At 38.5% G+C, this 19,937-nt stretch overlaps 1 protein-coding gene across 1 annotated transcript; it reads right to left on the reverse strand.

The window, feature by feature from the left end:
* Window positions 1-466: 466 nt before the first annotated feature.
* Window positions 467-10,790, reverse strand: LOC9267129 (phosphatidylinositol 4-kinase beta 1). The gene is made up of 16 exons (XM_015761640.3): window positions 8,566-10,790; window positions 7,738-7,926; window positions 7,584-7,632; window positions 6,718-6,850; window positions 6,030-6,510; window positions 5,681-5,761; window positions 5,478-5,600; window positions 4,694-4,763; window positions 4,110-4,207; window positions 3,911-4,015; window positions 3,666-3,719; window positions 2,786-2,929; window positions 2,649-2,702; window positions 2,482-2,556; window positions 1,412-1,495; window positions 467-1,335 (listed from the first exon to the last, which is right to left on the reverse strand). The coding sequence occupies exons 1-16, from the start codon at window positions 10,348-10,350 to the stop codon at window positions 1,234-1,236; spliced, it is 3,627 nt and encodes a 1,208-aa protein (XP_015617126.1). The 5' UTR covers window positions 10,351-10,790; the 3' UTR covers window positions 467-1,233.
* Window positions 10,791-19,937: the final 9,147 nt, after the last annotated feature.

Here is a 19,937-nt window from a genome sequence, read left to right on the forward strand (position 1 = left end):
AACGGGGCGAGTGTGGAACGGTGGAACCCTAGTGTGGACGGGGAGTGAACTGTGAAGAATTTGCATTGCAGGGGTAAAGGCCTGAACTCTGGGCCGTTAACCCGGCCCATTCAGTCGTGGGCCTGAACAGTATCATACACTGGGCCCGTAGGGACCAATTGTTACTGATTAACTGAGATGGGCCGCAATCCAGGCCTACCTTACACTGACATGGGTTATGGTTGAGGCCCATGCAAGGTTTATCTGTCAAAGCTGACGTGCCAAAATGAACCTGGCATGTTTACTGTAGCAGATAGTAGTAGTACTTTGTTTAGAACAGAAACATCATGTTCAAGAGTTAATCTGCAGAAAACGGGAACGTTCTCGTGCATCTGCGTAAGATGCACTGACCACAACGAAAAGGAAACACCCATCACTGGCTTACAATCTCCACAGATTCAGAAATATGTCCAGATACATTACCAGATGGAAGCACTCTCAAATATTTCCAGTTTTCAAGCGGTGTAATGTTGACAAAGCTGGGAGAAAATTCCCAAACATATGCTATCACCTGTAAAGCAAATTTTGACACCACCAACATGAAAGGAGTACTACAAAACAAAATCGGAAGGGCCAAATGCAGCAGGGCAACAAGCTCCTATAGTATGGGCACTGTACAGTAATGGTAATGTACAAACATCATCTTCTACTTTTGATGCTAATTTGGGATATCACAGGATTACCAAGACAACAATCGCGCAAACCCAGCCTTTTTGCTGTCCCAGGTGACTCCCCAACTCACATAGACAGATACATCTATAATTTACACTTACTTTGCGGCTTGTATGGCTCCATCCTCTCCTAGATCCTGTCCAAGCTACGTCAATCAATTGTCTGTACAGCAATGCAGCTCGGGGGTCCCGAATTCCAGTAAAATGGGCTGAAAAGCTTCACCAGTAGCAAACCTCCTAGTATGACCTCAACTAGATAACTGCCGACGACTATACAATTCTCAACCTCATCAAATGGGAGAAATGCTATGCAAGTTGCATTGCAGGCGCCAATAGCCTGTGTGTTTCACAGGGGACTCCAGGTATGCGAAATGCAAAACACAAAGGCGTGTTTCGCTCGTAGAAATCATGGTGGCTGTACCTGGCTAGTCAGCCCCAGACTGACCTGCGCTATCCCGGAGATTTTCACGATGATATAAGCAAATTGATTTTTGGAAGGAGCCAGAAGCTCCTGAAGGGTATATCATAAAATCCCATTCAATACTCTCTGGTAGTAATCATACTGCCGAGTACGCCATGCATCCATGCTGCTACTGATAAGTGAAAGCACCAGAGACACGCATTGCTGCAACCATACCAAGATAGCATTAGAACTGTAAAACCCCCTCTGCAAATGATGAGTTACAAGACAGTTGACTAACCTCTTCAGTAAGACTCAAGTGAAACCTCTTCCTCAAGTTCTGAATAGTGCGAGGACCACCTTTAAAGCAAGGGAAGCCGGAATCCTGATACATGGAAAGTTCGGCATTATACACATGAAAGATGATTACTGTATTGATGGACTTACATTGCCATGCCAATCACAGAAAGGAGAAAAATAAGATTAGGTACATAGACGTAACCCCCACCCCCCCAAAAAAAAAAGAAAGAAAAGGACATATTAAAATGATGTGTGTGAGCAACATGAAACTCGGAGTATGCAAATGAAACGTTTTATACATTGATATACCATATGGCAAATGAGTTTTGACCTAACTGAAACTCGTTAGAATGGCTCTTCCGCACATTCAAGATAGTCTGACACACATGGATGATAAATATGAATTCTGAGTTATGCTATGCAATGTTCTATACCCTTGATATATTTATGTTGAGTTTTTTTTTAACTCAGATCAAACCCATTAGAATAACTATTCTGCACCCAAATCCATTAGTTGCAACACGTCATGCAATAACCCACATGCCAACATCATGCAAAACCAACCGCCTTTGCATTAACAGGTTATATCAAGTATGCGGTAAAATATTCTGCAGACATGCAGTAGCAAGTTTCCATTTCAAGTATTGCATGTATTTCTGGTACCACTGGTGTACAATAGCTATGCTAAATTTGTATAGTTCGATTCAGGGTGTGCGTCCGAAAATATTTTTCAGAAATAGGGTGTTCGCTTCAAGAGAACACCTTATATTAGGATGGGTTAGTCTATTTTGGGAAAAAGCACATGATTTTGGTGGAATGGCCCGACCAACATTTTTTTCAGCTTTGTTCTAGTAAGTTATTTTATAAGAGATGAGGTGGTGATGGAACAACCAGTTTCATTCAAACCATACAGTGGGGTACATTCGGATTTAGGATAAGATGGTGCATTACTTCAATCGCTACTTGTGTGAAGCATGCAAGCATAGACAAGTGTTATATAAGACGAACACTATCTGATAGGCTCATCTAATACATCTAGACAAACATCTAAAATTTTAGATAGAAAGTTACCTGCAACATTTCTACTAGTAGTATAATACGCTCTGCATGCTTCCGGCAAGTAAGGAACCCTTGAATGCATAGAACCTGAAGCGTACAAATTTACATGGCTAAATAAGACCATTGAACTTGGAGATGTCACAATAACCAAGAGAGTAATTCACTACTAGTCCAAATACCTTGAAGTAGTCAAAGAACTCACTGGGTGTTCCCTCTGCATCAGAATCCATCACCTACCATGGTCCCCACAACAAAATTTATTATAATTCAACATTTTAATCTACCATAAAGTTTAAGTTACAAGCTACCATCTTACTTCAAGAAGCTCCCTTGTCAGTTTAAATGGTGCACTTTCAAAATTAACCCCTCCAGGAGAGTTGGAAAGCATAAAGCCAAAATCAATATGAATTATATGCCCTTCCTCATCTATCAAGAGATTTCCATTGTGACGATCCTTGACCTGCAATATTTTAACAAAATAAAATTCAGCGATTATTTAGGCCCAATCATGATGACAAAAAAGAGTATAGCACTCACAATCGCAAAGTTAATTTATTTCTATATAATAAATGAAATATTTGATGAAAAATAAGAACAGCATCAAACAGCCTTTTTAAATTTTGGAAGTGCTACAAGTATAGTTGTGTATTGCAAGTTACAGAAGTTCAATTGAAACTTTAAAGTAATCTTATGAAAATGTTGCAGCACAATAATTGCACTGCAAATTCCATTCGAAATGGTCTCGAACTTCCAGCAAATTAAATATCCAGTCACACAGGTCACTACTCACTAGTTTCCCCCTTTACACTTTAACATAAAGGCTAGAAAACTTTCTTTATCAGTAAACTTTGGCTGGCCCTCAAACCTTTTGTACTTTTAATAACATTCCACAAAGAATCTGTATAAACTGGAACCATTGGATGCTCTGCTGGCCCAATAAAACCTCAGAAAAATGATGGGAGATTTACAGGACAAAGCAGAAGATCAATAGATCTGTAATCTGTTCTAGTAGTGCACAGTTCATTAGTAGCTAAATTCAAAATACAAGGGGTCCAGAAGGTAAGCCACTGTCATTTGTTGAGATGGCCCCACAGAACAATAACAAAATGATCTCCAGAATTTGAGAAATATTATAGAATAATAATTGCAAACCTAGATGTATCACGCATATAAACTATGATATTTGGTTTTAATACCTGGAGCAGGTAGCACAGGATTGAGTATCCAGCCATGCTTTCCACAAAGTTTCTCTGTTAGTAACACAAAATAAATCAATAAGTGGTTCAAATACATTGTTACTAGTGTGAACTGTTTTTATGATTCGTTTAGTGGACACTATTGGCTAGTGCCTTAAAGTGGTTTAAACTGAAACATGACATTAAAACCAGCCAATCAGCTGTTGTGAACCATATCTCTGAGCCACAGAACAGTCAAACTCTACCTGGGCAAGTTTGAAGTTCGGAGAATTTTCTTCATACTTGGCTACATAGTAGTCACGGAGACTTGTGATATCGGGGAACCGACTCTTGATGGAATGAATTGACGCCTGCAGTAGCATGACAAAAAAAGGCCAAGCTAATAACTTTCAGTATGCACAGAAATTCAGAAAGCTAACTTAATCATAATGGAGAGATGACTACCGTATCAGGAATAGTCTCAATTAGCGCTGTATATGCAGATGTGACGATAACTTCATAGGGTCGCAACCAAAGTGGTAAACCAGCTTCTTGATATATATCTGAGAGTACAACAAATTTTCAAAACAAAGCAAAGTTACCTGTTAAGAGACATTCCAAATGGAGAGATCACAAGGTAAAGGCAAATCATCAATGAGGTTCTTTCAGAATCTTGACCAAAAGCAAATGATTCCAGCAAGCGTTGCTGGTAGACTACAGTACACTCACATTGCAACAAATTCAACTATGGTAATCCCCACTGAAGTGGGTTCGTTTGCTGGACATAATGAGGGTATTTTATGTGCAAACAAGTGTTCACATCATGAGTAACCTGTAAATAGGACTTAACATGATAAATTGTTTTCCTATGTCCTATATACTTCAGCAAACAGCACAATGACATGCTCACGTCTGAGGCATATAGTTGCTAATCTACCAAGTGGAATTTAAACATATCCGCTAAATATAAATTTGGTATGTAATTCTTCAGACATTTGGTCAGCTTAGATCAAAACTAAAAAGTATAGTGGTAAGATTGATTTTTTTACCATATAAGTGTGCAACAAGCTGTACAGCTAGGTGTTCTTGTCGGCAATCATCTCCACTCTTGACAATAACCTGCAATTGGTTGAAACATTTCATAAGCCTGGCATTAACTGATGGCATTTCATTTCTATAAGAAGTCTCAACGAGGTACAGGATACAGGATGCTCAATCTGAAGCATGCAACAAAGATCAATAGATTGTTTACAGCTTAAATTTAGGTGCAAAAATTTAGTGAAACCAATTCCATAAAATAAATCTGATTGTCTACTTAGTTCTCCACAAAGTTTAGAGATGCACTTGATAGTGCAGTGGCAAGGGGTGTGGTTTCAACCCCAAGGTCCCGTGTTCAATTCTCAACACTCACAATTTCTTCTAATTATTTGATAACCAAGTTCCTCCTTGGTTCTCCTCTTTTTTTTCCTCCACAAAGTTTAGATAGATTATTTCGACTGTAATGGCAGATAACATCAATCCAAAAGATTGGAAGAACTACATTTGCTGATGCAAAATATACAATGAGCATCGGATAAGTTGATGATGTAGCTGTCAATATAAGGGAGTAGGGAGCATTGGATTGAAGAACAGAAGAATGGGATTGGGATTGGGATAGAAGGGTGAAGTAGATCCTAACCCTCAAATAGTTTCCCCACCAAATATCCTAACTAATTCTCCATCTTTCCCCAACTTCTATACCACAATCCCTATCACACACTCCTATTCTTAAATAACACAGAAATATTCATTTGGGATAGAGTACTGCAAAAAACAGGATGTTATGTAACTTACAGAACGCAGATCCCAGCCAGGTAATTTTCCATGAACAGAAGACCGTCGTATTCTCTCTCTCTTGACAGCCCAGATTTCACCAGCCAAAGCATCAGTTGGTTTAGGATCTCCACCATCAGTTGCCTACATGAAACAGAGTTAATAATTTAATGAAGATCAACAGAAGAAACCAGATTGTTAGTGATTCGAGGATTCACATTCACCTTAGATTCTATATTTTGAGCATTCTGGCCAACTCCTTTCAGTGGAAGACCAGGTGGAGCTTCTCCTTTTAATGCTGCAGCCTAGTCAAGGAAAACAATTCAGCAAATAGTTGTACAAGAGGTATCGAACTGTAAATTGGATGATAATGCAATAAACCACCTTGTCTTATTTGATGACTACTAATTCCTGGTGTTGGTTAGCTAAACATCTAGGATATTCGATAGTTTAAAAAAGAATACTCTTTAGCAAGATTGAAAATTGCAAAAAGAAAAGCCTTGGAGAAGGAATCTAAAAATTTTCAGCTCCTAATTAACTTCACTTAAAAATCAACTCATAAATCAGCTGCACCTTGACTTCCTCTATGGCAATTGTACTTGGAACGCGGCGATGGTCCTTCTTCCGCGTTGGTTCATTGTCATCAACATCATCCATGTTAACTCCTGGAACCGCAGATAAAGTAACCTTTACCCACTCAATAGGCTGATCAGCAATTGGTTGGGAATCTCCTGAAGGCTCATTTGAATCTGCTGTAGATTGTCGTGACCTATGTCCCGAATCAGAAATTGCAACACTCCTTGAACGACCAAGTTTCTCAACCGAGAAACTAACGTTTACAAATTTTACTTTGGCCTCCCACAATTGAGCCATAGCTTGGTCAATAACCTGAGAGGTAGACTTCAGCATTCTGTCTGTTTCATAATTTTGTGTTTCATGCCGACTCCACAAAGGATATGCCCATGGAGGTGGCTTTGGCAACTGCACATCTCCATTAGCCAAGGGTATCCCACCTTTTGACAATTTGTTAACATCTGATGACCCTTTGGAGTGACTACAAAAAGGAAAGAACTGAGTTTACAGAATGAATTCTGACTTAAGATCCAATAATAAATAAAGGTAATGAAGATCATCAGTTCTGCCATTTAGCAGGCATATGGTACTTTTAGACAAGTATATAAGAAAACACCACAAACAAAAACAACAGGAGTTTTACCATAAATTTCATCAAGATTGTAGTATTGTACAAAGAACTGCATACCTTGGTGCTTCTGCTTTCAAAACTTCAACACATATAAGATAAGGAGCTTTTTCCCTGGAGTTAAGAAGAACAGCTTCATCTTCAGGTATATGAACCACTCGATATATGCCCTTTCCCATCGGAAAGCATACTCCTGTGCAAAAAGAAGGCAGACGAAAAGAATTTCAGGGGACATTTAGCTACTGCGTTCATCTTCAGTGATTGATGCTTAATCCAAAAGGTAGCATATGTTTTATTTTCTTAAGATTAACTGGTACTTTCTTTGTTACTAGAGATAAAACAAAGAAAAGACAGAACAAGACAGTCTTTTTAGATGCATGACAATGCATAGTGTACAGTTTTGCTACCTAGATTTCAATATAGTCAAAACCAGATAACAGTTTACCAGCTTCAGCAAATGGAGTGAAAGATAGGCAGCGGCACTACATAAAGAACATAAAGTGGAGAAAGCAGCCCATGCAACAAAACTACAAAAGAACAAGTCAGCTCATTAAACTACACAGGTGATTTTGCTCAATTATTTGGTCATCATTGGGCCATTTTTCGTTGCACAACAACCAAAATGAACAAGGGTGGCCATAGAACATTCAAATCTAATTCCAAAAGGGATATTTTAACTTGTGAGCAAGAAATATTTATCAGTAAAGGAAGGTGGCCAGAGCTCAAACTGCAGCCAGAAAAAAATAATGGAACAGTAAAGCATAGGCCATCTGGGATATGTCTAACTGTCAACTCAAGTAGCTTCCATCTAATGATTATAATGTGATGTTAGAGTTGCAGCACCAAGATTTGATGCTGAAAGGCTATGTGTAAGAACATAGGAAGACAATGAAATACAGTGATATCCACAGGATAGCAGAAACTACCTCCATTTTTCTCAGTAGAAGCAATCTGTGAATTGATCTCTGTAAGAGACTGACACGGGAAAAGAGAACCCAATGGGATAAATTAGAATAGTGTAACTATTATAAAACAAAAAATATAAAATATGACCGAAAGGGGTGAAGCAATTTAGCATACCTCTCGAAGGGCAATCTTACGATCTTCCATAGGAAATATGTCTACAAGGCCATAAGATGTATCACACAAAGATTGCACAAGCTCCAATGAAGCATAGTAACATCCTTTCCGAAGCTCTGCTATTGCGTTGTTTGGTAAAGGTGGTTTGCCACTTTGCTTATCACCGTTTCCAGTGGGAACAGAGTTTTTCTGAAAAACATACAGCTTCAGTTAAGGTCTTAGCAGTCATAAAAAGAAGGCACAAGACAAAAGGTATACAAGCAGTGTAATCAGAGCAGCAGATGCTATTGTTATCAGACCTAGAACCCGTCAAACTAAATGTGCTTTCAGGACATCTACACCATAAAACTGAGCAATTGGCTAGATAATATGTATTAATACATAGGAAATACATACATGCAATTGCAATGGAAGGAAATTTGAATTAAAGGGTGAACCAACAACGATCTATACAAGACAGCCCATATATGATGTTAGCTTCTTTACCAAAATGATAGACTAGTAGTGGTGTTGTAGAATCCTCTTTTTTCTTTTACAGGTGAAGGGAAAACAAAATAGGAACATACTTGTCATAACTGTTTAAGAAATTCACACCTAAGCTCCACCACGTAAAACACTACATGTTGTACATTGCACTAATAAGTAATAAGTCATGAATAAATAGTGTTGATAACTATCCATAAAATGCCACACCTAAGTAATAAGTATATGATTCTGCTGAAACCAGAAACGGTGAGTACTCAATATGGCGATGCATGGTAGTACTAATATGCACAAGCCTAAAGTTCGGAAGAAAAAAAGAACAACTTCAGGGAACTGATGTCTTGCCTCTTTCAATAACTTTGAACCAAAAAGCTCAGAGTCTTCAAGTGAGCGATCTCTGTCTCGGAATAGTCGCTTGAAAAAGCTCTCTGATCCTGGGCTACCCTCAGAAATACCGTTAGGCTGACAACTTTCAATATGCCCACTCTTAGCATCTTCAGGGTGCACTCTAAACAACCTGCGGAACGACAAAAACTCTGAATTTTCCTCGTCATCAATACCACTAGTCCCCTTACCATCATCATCATGTTTATCCAGCCCATCGCTTCTCCTCTCCTCATGCTTGTCTTTAAACAATTTGCGGAAGAAATTTTCCTTATCACCTTCCTCACACTTATCATCATCATTCCTGTCATGAGCAGCTCCCTTTTTCTCTTCATTCTTATCCTTGAAAAGCCTACGAAAGAAATTTTCATCATCCATGGTCCTGTGTCCTTTGTCGTCCTCCTCTTTCTTGTTTGGTGTGGTGCCTTCCTTTTTCTCTTCGTTTTTCTCCTTGAAAAGTTGCCGGAAAAAACCATCCCTCTTGTCATCTTCGATGTTCCCAGCAGTCTTTTCCTTATCATCTTGTTGCTTACTATGCCCTCCGTCTTTCCTCTCCTCATTTTTATCTTTGAAAATTTTGCGGAAGAACCCTTCTTTATCATCATCCTCTAAGCTCTTGCCCACTCTTTCCTCATCCCCATGCCTTCCATGCAGGCTCTCTCTCCTCTCCTCATTCTTATCCTTAAATATCCTGCGGAAAAAGCCTTCCTTTTCTTCATCATCACCCTGCCTATCTTCCTTATCACGGAACAGTCGCTTCAATAAACCCTCTGAGCTTGGTGTCAATTCCATGTCCTCGTCCTTGCTGTCCCTAAGCAACCTGCGGAGGAAACCATCTCTATCTCCTTCTTCCTCCTCGTTCTCTTTCTCCTTACTAAGCAGCCTCTTGAAAAATCCTTCCTTATCACCATCCTCTTCCTCCTTGTCCTTGCTGTCTCTAAGCAGCCTTTTAAAGAACCCTTCCTTGTCCTGCTCATCATCCTTCTCCACGGATCGCCTAAAGAACGATGCTGCATCACGCACCTTAGGTCCAATGCTTAGTCTCTTGAGTAGCTTGTTATCCTCTGACGAGGGTGTCGCTGGCTGCTTCACTCCACTGCCCCCAACATCCTCTGCAGCAGCTGCATTGCTCGCACCTGCGGGGGGACTCAAGCCGAGTGAGGGTGATGATGCAAGGGACAGAAGGCGCTGCTTCGATGAGCGTATCCTGCTAAGCATGGGGTTCCCGCGTGGGCTGGCAATTGGCGACGGCGGCGCAGGCCGGACGAGGGGTGGCCACTCTCCCTGAACGGTCGCCGCAGCCTGGCACTGCTCCTGCACCCTGTCGATCCCATCCAAATCGTCGGTGTCCTCGAGCTCGAGCTCGGCGGCTAGCAGCCAGTGCACCTTGAGGGCGATGCGCAGCGACTTGGAGCAGGTGTCGATCACGAAGCGGTCGAGCGACGGGCTGGGCTTGTGCACCATCATGTAGCAGACCTGGAAGAGGTAGGCCTCGAGCCCCGGCAGCGGCAGCGTGTACATGCGGTTGCAGAGGTAGTCGCGCACCCCCTGGTGGTCATGCTTGTAGAGGTAGCTGACGGCGATCCACTCGCAGAAGAAGGCGGAGTCGAAGAAGCGAACGAGCCAGCCGCTGCTCCCCACGGGGTGCGCCGCCGCGTCGCCGCCGCCGCCCCCCGCCACCGTGATCTCCCGCGGCGACTCCTCCGGCCCGAAGCTCAGGCTCCGCAGCCCGAGAAGCCGCACCATGGCCGGCGACCCCTCAACACGCCAATCAAACCGTCACTCACCTCCTCCTCCTCCCCTCACCACCATCACAACGAACAAGCTCGATCCAGCGCAGCAAACCCTAGGATCCAGAGAAACGGAACAGCACGCGCTCCACCGCCGCCGCCGCCGCCCAAACCCTAGCCTCGCCGGCGAGGGGGGGGGAGAACTCACCGGGGCAGCTCGATCCGGGGCCGCCGCGCGAGCCCTAGCCTGGGAATCGAGGCAGCGATATTCGCAGATCGAATTGGGAAGAAAGGGGGGTAGAACACGGAAGCAAGCGGGTGGGGGGAAGGGGGGGAGAGATTCGAACGAATTGGGGGAGGATTTGGTTGAGATTTGAAATGTCGCGGCGTCGTCGGAGGAGACTTTGGTTTGAAATTCGTGTGAAAATGGGAAAGATTCGTACGGTTTTTTCGCTTGGGTTCTCTTCGCCGGCGTGGGGGGTGGTGGTGTGGTGGTGGTGGTGGTGGGGGCCGTGGAATCGGCGAGAGCCCGGAGCAGGTGGGGGCGGTGATGGCCGTGGCCTGGATCCTCTGTGCCCCTCTCTCTGCTGTGCCCACCATGTGTCGTGTACTTCGTGTGTTCATCGTGTTACTCCGTCATATCGTTTGGATAATTGGTTATTGTTTCGCTTTTGCTTATATTTATAAGTCAAATTTTAAAGTTTAAAATTAAATTTTAAAGTTGATTTTTATGTTTCCTCATTGTAGTATATTTTACCGTATTCTCTTTTGAATTGTTAAAACACTAATTTAAAAGCTTTACTCATATTTTTTTAAAAGAAATTGCTAATAATAAGTGTTTTGCATAAACATGAGCGAAACAATGATACCGTTGTGCTGCTGAATAGTTTTGGCTGATAAATCATAAAAAACAAACGAGACTAGGATATGTGTGGTTAATAGCTGAAAAAAAAGAAAATGGTGAAAAGTGCCTAAATAAATTAAAATTAACTTTGAGAATTTAATTTTTTTATGGCTTATATGAGCTAGCAAGCAAATAACGAGGATTTTATTTTGCAATACTTAAGCTCGATCGTGTATATGCAACTATTGTAATGATACAAAAGGAGATAACTGAGAGAGTTTTTTTAATATTACTAGCTATTTTATCAACAATGTCTTTTGTTAAATAGATTTATAATGTTGTCATAAGTTTATTGTATGGGATGCATGACTTGAACTAGGTAAGTTGCAAGGTTTGATGGTACATAAACCTATTAGATTCTACAAAACAGCATATGGCAGCCTACATGATTCCACATTTACCTAACCCAATCATCAGGAGTGAAAAAAGAATATGTTATATTCGGTCCTAGATTCATTTTTATGGGACGGAGGGAGTAGATATTTGTGATTACGGCCTATTTTTAAAATATAAGATTCATCGAGAATTTTTTTTATAACAAATGCTTCAAAACAAGCTAAACTATGGAACCATTGAGGATTTTTGTCTCCTTTGTCACATGATTTGTCCATATGCATAATTTTACAACAAATTCGAATATCGATAAAATGTCACAAACTTGACATCATTTAGTAACGAAACCACCAAGCTCTACAAAATATCATGGAGAGTATGTGGCAGCCTACACGGTACCCATTAATCCAACCGGTTGAATAAAAAAATTGAGGACAAGATACACGTAGCGTAATTATATGCATGTGTATCGTCGAATATCACATTCATGGCTAAAGTCTATATTTAGAAACAAAGAAGATTCATCAAGAATTTACTTGTAACAAATGCTTCGAAATGAGCTAAACTGTGAAACCACTTGAAAATCCATCCTTCTGCCACACAATTTGTTGTATGCATAATTTTACCACAAAGTCGGAAATAGTATGGATAAAATGCCAAGAACTTATTGTAAACGAGGGAGAATTTATAGTCAATTTGCAGCCCAACCTTTTGGTGATAGCTAATTTGATCATCATCTCATAAGTACTTGTATCCCTTTCCACGAAGAAAAGCTGAAACTTTGGTACTTCCTCCGTATTTTAATGTATGACACCATTAACTTTTTTATAAACGTTTGACCATTCGTTTTATTCAAAATTTTTGTGCAAATATGAGAATATTTATGTCATGCTTAAAGAATATTTGATGATGAATCAAGTCACAATAAAATAAATGATAGTTACATAAATTTTTTGAATAAGGCAAATGATCAAACGTTAGATAAAAAGTTAACGGCGTTGTACATGTACAAAATCAACGGGAATATGCATATGGACTGTTGAGGCGTGCGGTCCAATCAAGTAATCAACTGGAATGGACCGGGCCTATTGCTGGCCCATTGGGCCGATCGCGGTGGCCATGAGCCCTCCGTATCTGATTTCCATCCTACTGCCATTCTGTTGCCTTTTCATTTGTTTTGTCTTCATTTTATTTTTCTTCTTCTTTTCTTTTTTTTAAAAAAAACTTGTTTTGAACCAGCGTGCCGGTTAATCAATTGACGGCTGAAACACGACGCCGACGTACGAAGCAGTAAAACTACGTCATCTACGTGTACAACAGCCAGGAAAGGAACAAAGTCTACATGAAAAAAAAATACTGCATATTCCAGTTGATCAGTTTACTTCGTCCACAGTCTACACCTACCCCTACTATTTATTACTCCCTCCGTTTCATACATAAGTCATTTTGATTTGCCTTTTAGTTAAATTTATTTAAATTTGACCAAGTTTAGAGAAAAATAAAGTAAAATATTCAATACAAATCAAACATATCAAAATATATTCAATGCTATAAATTTAATAAAACTAATTTGATGTTTTAGGTACGTTGCTAAACTTTTCTATAAATTTAATTAAACTTTAAAATATTTGATTAGAAAAAAAAATTCAAAACGATATGAAACGGATCGGAGTGAGTCCTACCAACGCTGTGTTGACCTTGCCACCACTTGACGGCCAACGACCACACCACTGCCAGCGAAAGGAGCGAAGTCAACACGTGAAGCATTCAGTTTGATTCAGTTTACTTCGGTCTTGTTTAGTTCCCCACTTTTGTTTTTAAATTTTTAACTTTTTCATCACATCAGAACTTTCTTACCCACAAACTTCTAACTTTTCCATCACAGCATTCTAATTTCAATTAAACTTTCAATTTCCCCACTTTTGTTTTTAAATTTTTAACTTTTTCATCACATCAGAACTTTCTTACCCACAAACTTCTAACTTTTCCATCACAACATTCTAATTTCAATTAAACTTTCAATTTTAACGTGAACTAAACACACCATTAAAAAGCCACAATTCGTCCACTAGTACTATTTCTGTTTGTTCTCGCCAAAGGTTGTTGATTTTCGATCGCTGGCTAACTGCAAGATGCACACCAGCTAGCTCTGCGATGATCATTGACTGCATATCGCCGTATATGTATGTATATTTATATCAACTTGATGAATCAATTTGACAGTAATGTGATCGACGGACAGACCATTTTTCGTGCGTATTCTTTGTGGTCCATTATTTTTTTCTAAAAAAAAAAGTACTACTCCCTCTCGCATTGGATAATAATTCTCGACGTTATAAGATATTAGAATTTGATTATCAATTTATTTTATTATCAATAACTTTATAAGATTCAATAACTTTATAAGATATTTAGTTTGAATACCCTAAGAGATTAGTCTTAAATATACTACAATAAAACTAAATATATGTTTATTTATTAATAGAGAAATGCCCAGGGGTCTTCTGGGTAGCTTCACAAGGTAGGGCTAGAAGATTTGGTTCCGAATCCTCACACTTTCTAATTATTTGATACTAGGCACTTCCCTAATATTCGTGTCTTTTTTTATTTAATAATATATTATAATAATAAAGCATAGTCAAATGTATGTTTCGAAGACTATATAGTTGTTCAAAACGTTAAGAATTATGGAATTGGAGTTTGATATTAGGCCCTCTCTAATATTTGCGTCTTTTTTATTTATTAATATATTATAATAATAAATTATAGTCAAATGTATGTTTCAAACACTGTATAGTTGTTCAAAACGTTAAGAATTATGGAATTGGAGAGAAATAATTCACATGATTTATGAGGGCACGTTTAATTATTTGATATTAGGTCATTCCCTAATATTCACGTCTTTTTTTTATTTATTAATATATAATAATAATAAATCATAGTTAAATGTATGTTTCGAAGACTATATAGTTGTTCAAAACATTAAGAATTATGGAATTGGAGAGAAGTAATTCACATAATTAGGGGGTGTTTAGATCAGGGGTGTAAAGTTTTAGCATGTCACATCGGGTATTATATAGGGTGTCGCATGGGTTGTTCGGGCACTAATAAAAAAACTAATTACAAAATACGTCAGTAAACCGCGAGACGAATTTATTAAGCCTAATTAATCCGTCATTAGCAAATGTTTACTGTAGCACCATATTGTCAGATCGTGGAGTAATTAGGCTTAAAAGATTCGTCTCGCAAATTAGTCGCAATCTGTGCAATTAGTTATTTTTTTAGCCTATATTTAATATTTCATGCATGTGTTCAAACGTTCGATGTGACAGTGTAAAAAATTTTGGAGTGTGATCTAAATAGGGCCTTATGAGGACACGTACCGTATGGATTGATGCATGCATCCTCTAAGGAATTAATAGGGAGGCTATAAATAGTTCTAATTCGGATTTATCCACATGCACAAATACACCAGCAATTGGAAAGTTGGGAGAGTAGAAGTGAACCAGGGTTTAATATTTCAGACCGAAATTTCCTGGTTTATAAGAAGATTAAGAACAGGCATATATTTGGTCAATGGTCATGGAAAACTCTGGCTTAGCTAGGCTAAGCCATTCGATATTCTTCCAGCTTTGACAAGGTCTAGTGGCAAATACTAGCACTCCAATTAATTACTGGCTATCTAATTAATTTACCTCTTTCTTCCCTGCAAAGGACGTACTGCCTGCTTGGAATGGATCCTCAGTTCCAGCTTGTTCTTCAAGAAGTAATTACTTCTCACCACTTGTGCCATTTTAGTCAAGTTTCTCGGGCTCTCAGAACGAAATGGCCACTCTCTGATATACACATGCTCTGACTTGGGGTGACTACAACAACTCTGAATTTGTCATACGAAAATGTGATGTCTTGCAAGCAAGATTTATCGATTTAGCCAGTACCCAATGGACAATTAAAATGACAAAGTGGAATGGATGAAATCCTAGCGGCGATACCATTTCTAAGGCCTTGTTTCTTTCAACTTGGGATTATTATAATCCAGATTATTGGGAGTAAGCTGAAAAAAACAGACAACTTATTAAAGTAGCTTATTATAATCTGGAACCCAGCTTATTATAATATGTTAAGCTTATTTAGGTGAGCTTTTTTCAGATTATTGGGTGAAAAATTACCCACCATGCCACCCCATTTCCTGTTTAGACTTGCAAACCCAATAATTTAGGCTCTAATAAGCTAGAAAAGAAACAACTAATCGCTTATTCTACTACAGATTATAACAATTTAGCTTATAGTAATCTGACTCAATAATCTAGATTATAATAATTCTAAGCTAAAAAAACATGGCCTAAGATAAGTTGGTTCGTATTATGATATTTTCTAAAATTTGCAAATGAATGATATTTGTTGGATTTTCTCAGTAAACAAGCTAGCATGGCATACGCTTGATCTCTGAATATCTTTTTGCATTAATCAGGCATAGAATTCGATCGTACGCGTGGCTACCTCTGCGTATGCTTGCTTGCCAGCCAATGCCTACCTGCTTGCTTGTTTGACATGGTCTCTCTCTGAAGTCTGAACTTTCTGAAGATCGATCTGAAGTTATTAAAGTTCGAAGCTTCTGAGATCACTGCAGGAAATGGAGTCATATGCATCGTGTCGCCTCTTTGATCCATTTACACATGGAGAAATTGATGGCCTTGGATAGCTACTAGCTGTCGCGTGTTGATGGTTGCCGGCAATTGACTTGGCACGCAGCGCTGGATGGCTCTGCTCTTTCGGTCCAGATCTAGGGAACAAGTATAATATGGAAAATTGACAGTTTCTTTTCAACAAAAGCAAGGTCCTATTTAGCTTAGTAATCTTAGCTAAAATTTAAATTTCAGAAATTTATTTTAAAATTGTTTTTGAGGTTTTTTTATCATAGCTTATTTTTTTACATTAGCTTTTAAATTACTAAGGACACATATATAATTTTTTTACTCATAAATTATTTTTTTAGCTGTTAATAAACCATTTTACGATTTGTCATCTGTAGGCCAAACAATTACACTTCGGATGACATATCATTTTTTTAGTGCAATGAATATCTATGTTTTTCCTTTGCAATTATGATATGTATTTTTTAAGAAAGAAATATATATTACACATGCCTATATGACTCCTACTAGGAAAATCAATATCCTAGGATGGGCACAATCAGTCATGCTAAATTTGACCGACGAAATCTAAAAACACGTCGGTGGGGGCATATGAAAACATGTTTTCCCCTGAAATAGATGGCACAAGTATGCCCCTTTTCATTAAGAGGAAGTATCAAATCGTACATGCATGTGAGCCCATCACAAATATTTTTATTACAGGGTGTGAAGCCAAATGGCATGGGAAGCAAGCTATTACCACCCCGGCAGCCCGGAGCTTTCACTGTAGCTCGTCTGACAAATTCGAGTGTCTTGGCCTATAGCCATGCTCTGCTGCTCCACATCAAGTAGGTAATTGTTGTTGCTGCAGAGCTCTCTTGAATGAGACATGCAATTAGCCTTTAATAGTCTTAAAAAAAATATTGAGATGTGTAATCTTGTCTGAGGCATTTAACTCAATTTTGAAGGATTCTTCGCTTGCGATCCTTCCAAATGTACCATCAATTGTAAAATTATCACTCCTTACATTGAACTCTTCTATCTTTTCATGGCACCTGTACTAATCTTGGACTGAGATGTAGTATGTTGGATGTAGTGTATTACTTAGTCCCCTCCCCTCCAAGAGAAAATTGATAAGGACCAAACGGTCCAAGCATCGATACAATCTTCCATCAAATTGGAGTGATTCCAATTGTCAAAATCGCACATACATAGCATGTGTCAGGGAGTGCACTCAAGTGAGTGGGTGCGAGTGTGTAACTGTGTATGTGTCTTCCGTGTAAATTACTCATAGATACCCCTCCGTTTCAAAAAAATTTAAACCTATGTCCAGATTCAAAACTAGGTTTGATTTTTTTTTTGACAGAGTAGTAGTTCATATAACATGGTAGCATATGGCTTATTTTTAGGATTTTATCCTTGCAAAAGAGTATACGATCCATGCGAAAGAACTTGCATTTATGTCCCGTCTTCGCTTGACAAAGATGGTTGGCAACAACAGTGTGTTAGGACATGTGGATGATTTCGTACAAAAACTATACATACATTTAGATAGGATCCATTATTCTAAAAAATGTCCTAAAATAGCTTCTGGTTTTTATCTCTAATCAGATTTTTTTTTGTTGTGAATAGATTCATCTCTCCAACAAATAACTAAGACTACCACCGATAATAAAAAGTAGCTCCACCTCATCAGGTAACTATTGTCGCCGATTTTTCAAGAAAAATCCAAAATTTTGGGATTCTGTTGGCCATGGTCTCGAAGTATTTTTATTTTCAAAAGAAACTTAGCGACACAGCTACAAATCGGGTGCAAAAAATCGGGCGCCTCCTACAGCACTACTCTTTACCCTGTATGCATGTTAGACAACATTTATCTCTTTTCCTATGTACATAACTAACTTTTCACAAACTTCAAAAAATTTCTTATGCCTAAATTACTTATCTAATCCATGAACCAATTACACTATTATATTTGTCGCAATTAAATCTCTATAATAAGATCCCACTCAAATATATTTTGATGAAAAAAAATGTCTGTTGTTTCATCCCTTAGAAAAAAAATGTTTCATGATTTGATCAAATGTTTTATTTTACTGTATAAAATATTTCAGAGAGATGCCACATTTAAAGTATACTGACTGTAACACCGGCAATGATTGTACGAAACATTGAGTCTCAACAGGTAAAACATAAAAAAATAATACGAAAGATACAATATATTTGCAAAAACTTGATATCGTTGAATAATTTTTTTGTCACGTACAAACATTAAATTGTAATTGTTGAAATATTATTAAATATCTACTAAAAACATCATATGCAATATTTGCAAATTAACTAGTGAAACATCATATAGATATTAGTTGAAACATTTAAATAAAGCAGCAGGTGCAACATTTAAAGAAATCCATTAAAAATCTAAATATTTTTTTATTAGAATATAACCATGTGTGGTCTTATTCTGAACATTTAATTGCAACTAATTTAATGGTGCAATCAGATCATGAATCGAATGAATAGTTTAAAAGAAAAAAATCATTTAATGTTTAATAGTAAGTTTGTTATGGATATGTTAGAAGAGAGAGAATAGTAGGAAAAGTATGTTTCCGAAAGTCAAGACGACTACAAATCAGGTGTCCGATTTTTTCTAAAAATTTGGCGTTGTTTCACCCGTTGCATGAAAATGTTTTATTACTAAAAAAGGTGAAACACATTCAAATCACAAAATGAAATATTTTTCTACAATGTATGAAACAACGGTTTCAAATATATTGAACCATGAAACACATTTGAGTACGTCAAAAAAAAATTAAACACCATAGAAAACCCCACAACAACATTTCAATCTAATTAATAAAACATCAAGGTACATGAGTTGAAACATCAAAAATATTCGAAAGAAAAACCTAGATCTACCTCTTCCTCCGCTACAGTGGTTAGCCACCACATCGACCGATGTTGAACTTGGTGCAATGAGCTCGGCCACAACCACGTGGCCACCTTCATCGACACCGCGCGGAGCTCGGCCTCATCCACATGGCCACCATCGTCGACACTGCGCCGAGCTTGGCCACATCGACATGGCTACCGCCGCGCTGAGCTCCTCGTGGGCTTTGACGCAGAGTAGTTGATCGCCATGTGGAGATGATGCAAATAGAGAGGAGAAAAAGTGTGGAGAGAGAAGAAAGGGGAGAGAGAGAGAGAGTAAGGGATGAGGGAACGGATAAGAAACTAGTGAGGAGAAAGGCTAGATACTTAATCTCCCTATCGGTCGTCCGGATAGGATCGTTTCCAAAAGTACATGCATGGAAATAGCAAAAAAAAAATGTATACAACTAAGCAGGCAACGTTGAGGAAAAAAGCGCCTCATAATATAGACTTATGCCATGTTTGATTCAGCTTAGGATTATGATAATCTGGATTATTAGGAGTAAACTGAAACAAACAGATAGCTTATTATGATAAATTATTATAATCTATAAGCCGGATTACTATAATCTGGTAATCCACTCTAAAGGTGCTTTTTCTAGATTATTGGGTGACTAACAGCTAATAATCCAAAACTCAAACAGCTAACAGCTTATTTTATGTCGGCTTATTATAATCCAATTTATAGTAATCTGGCTCAATAATCCAGATTATAATAATCTTATGCTGAAACAAACAGGGCCTTAGACCAAATGCCTAAAGGGCGCCCCAAGCATCCTCGGAAACTTTGTCAGCCTCATA

This window comes from Oryza sativa, chromosome 11, assembly GCF_034140825.1.
Source record: "Oryza sativa Japonica Group chromosome 11, ASM3414082v1".
NCBI classification, from domain to species: Eukaryota; Viridiplantae; Streptophyta; class Magnoliopsida; order Poales; family Poaceae; genus Oryza; species Oryza sativa.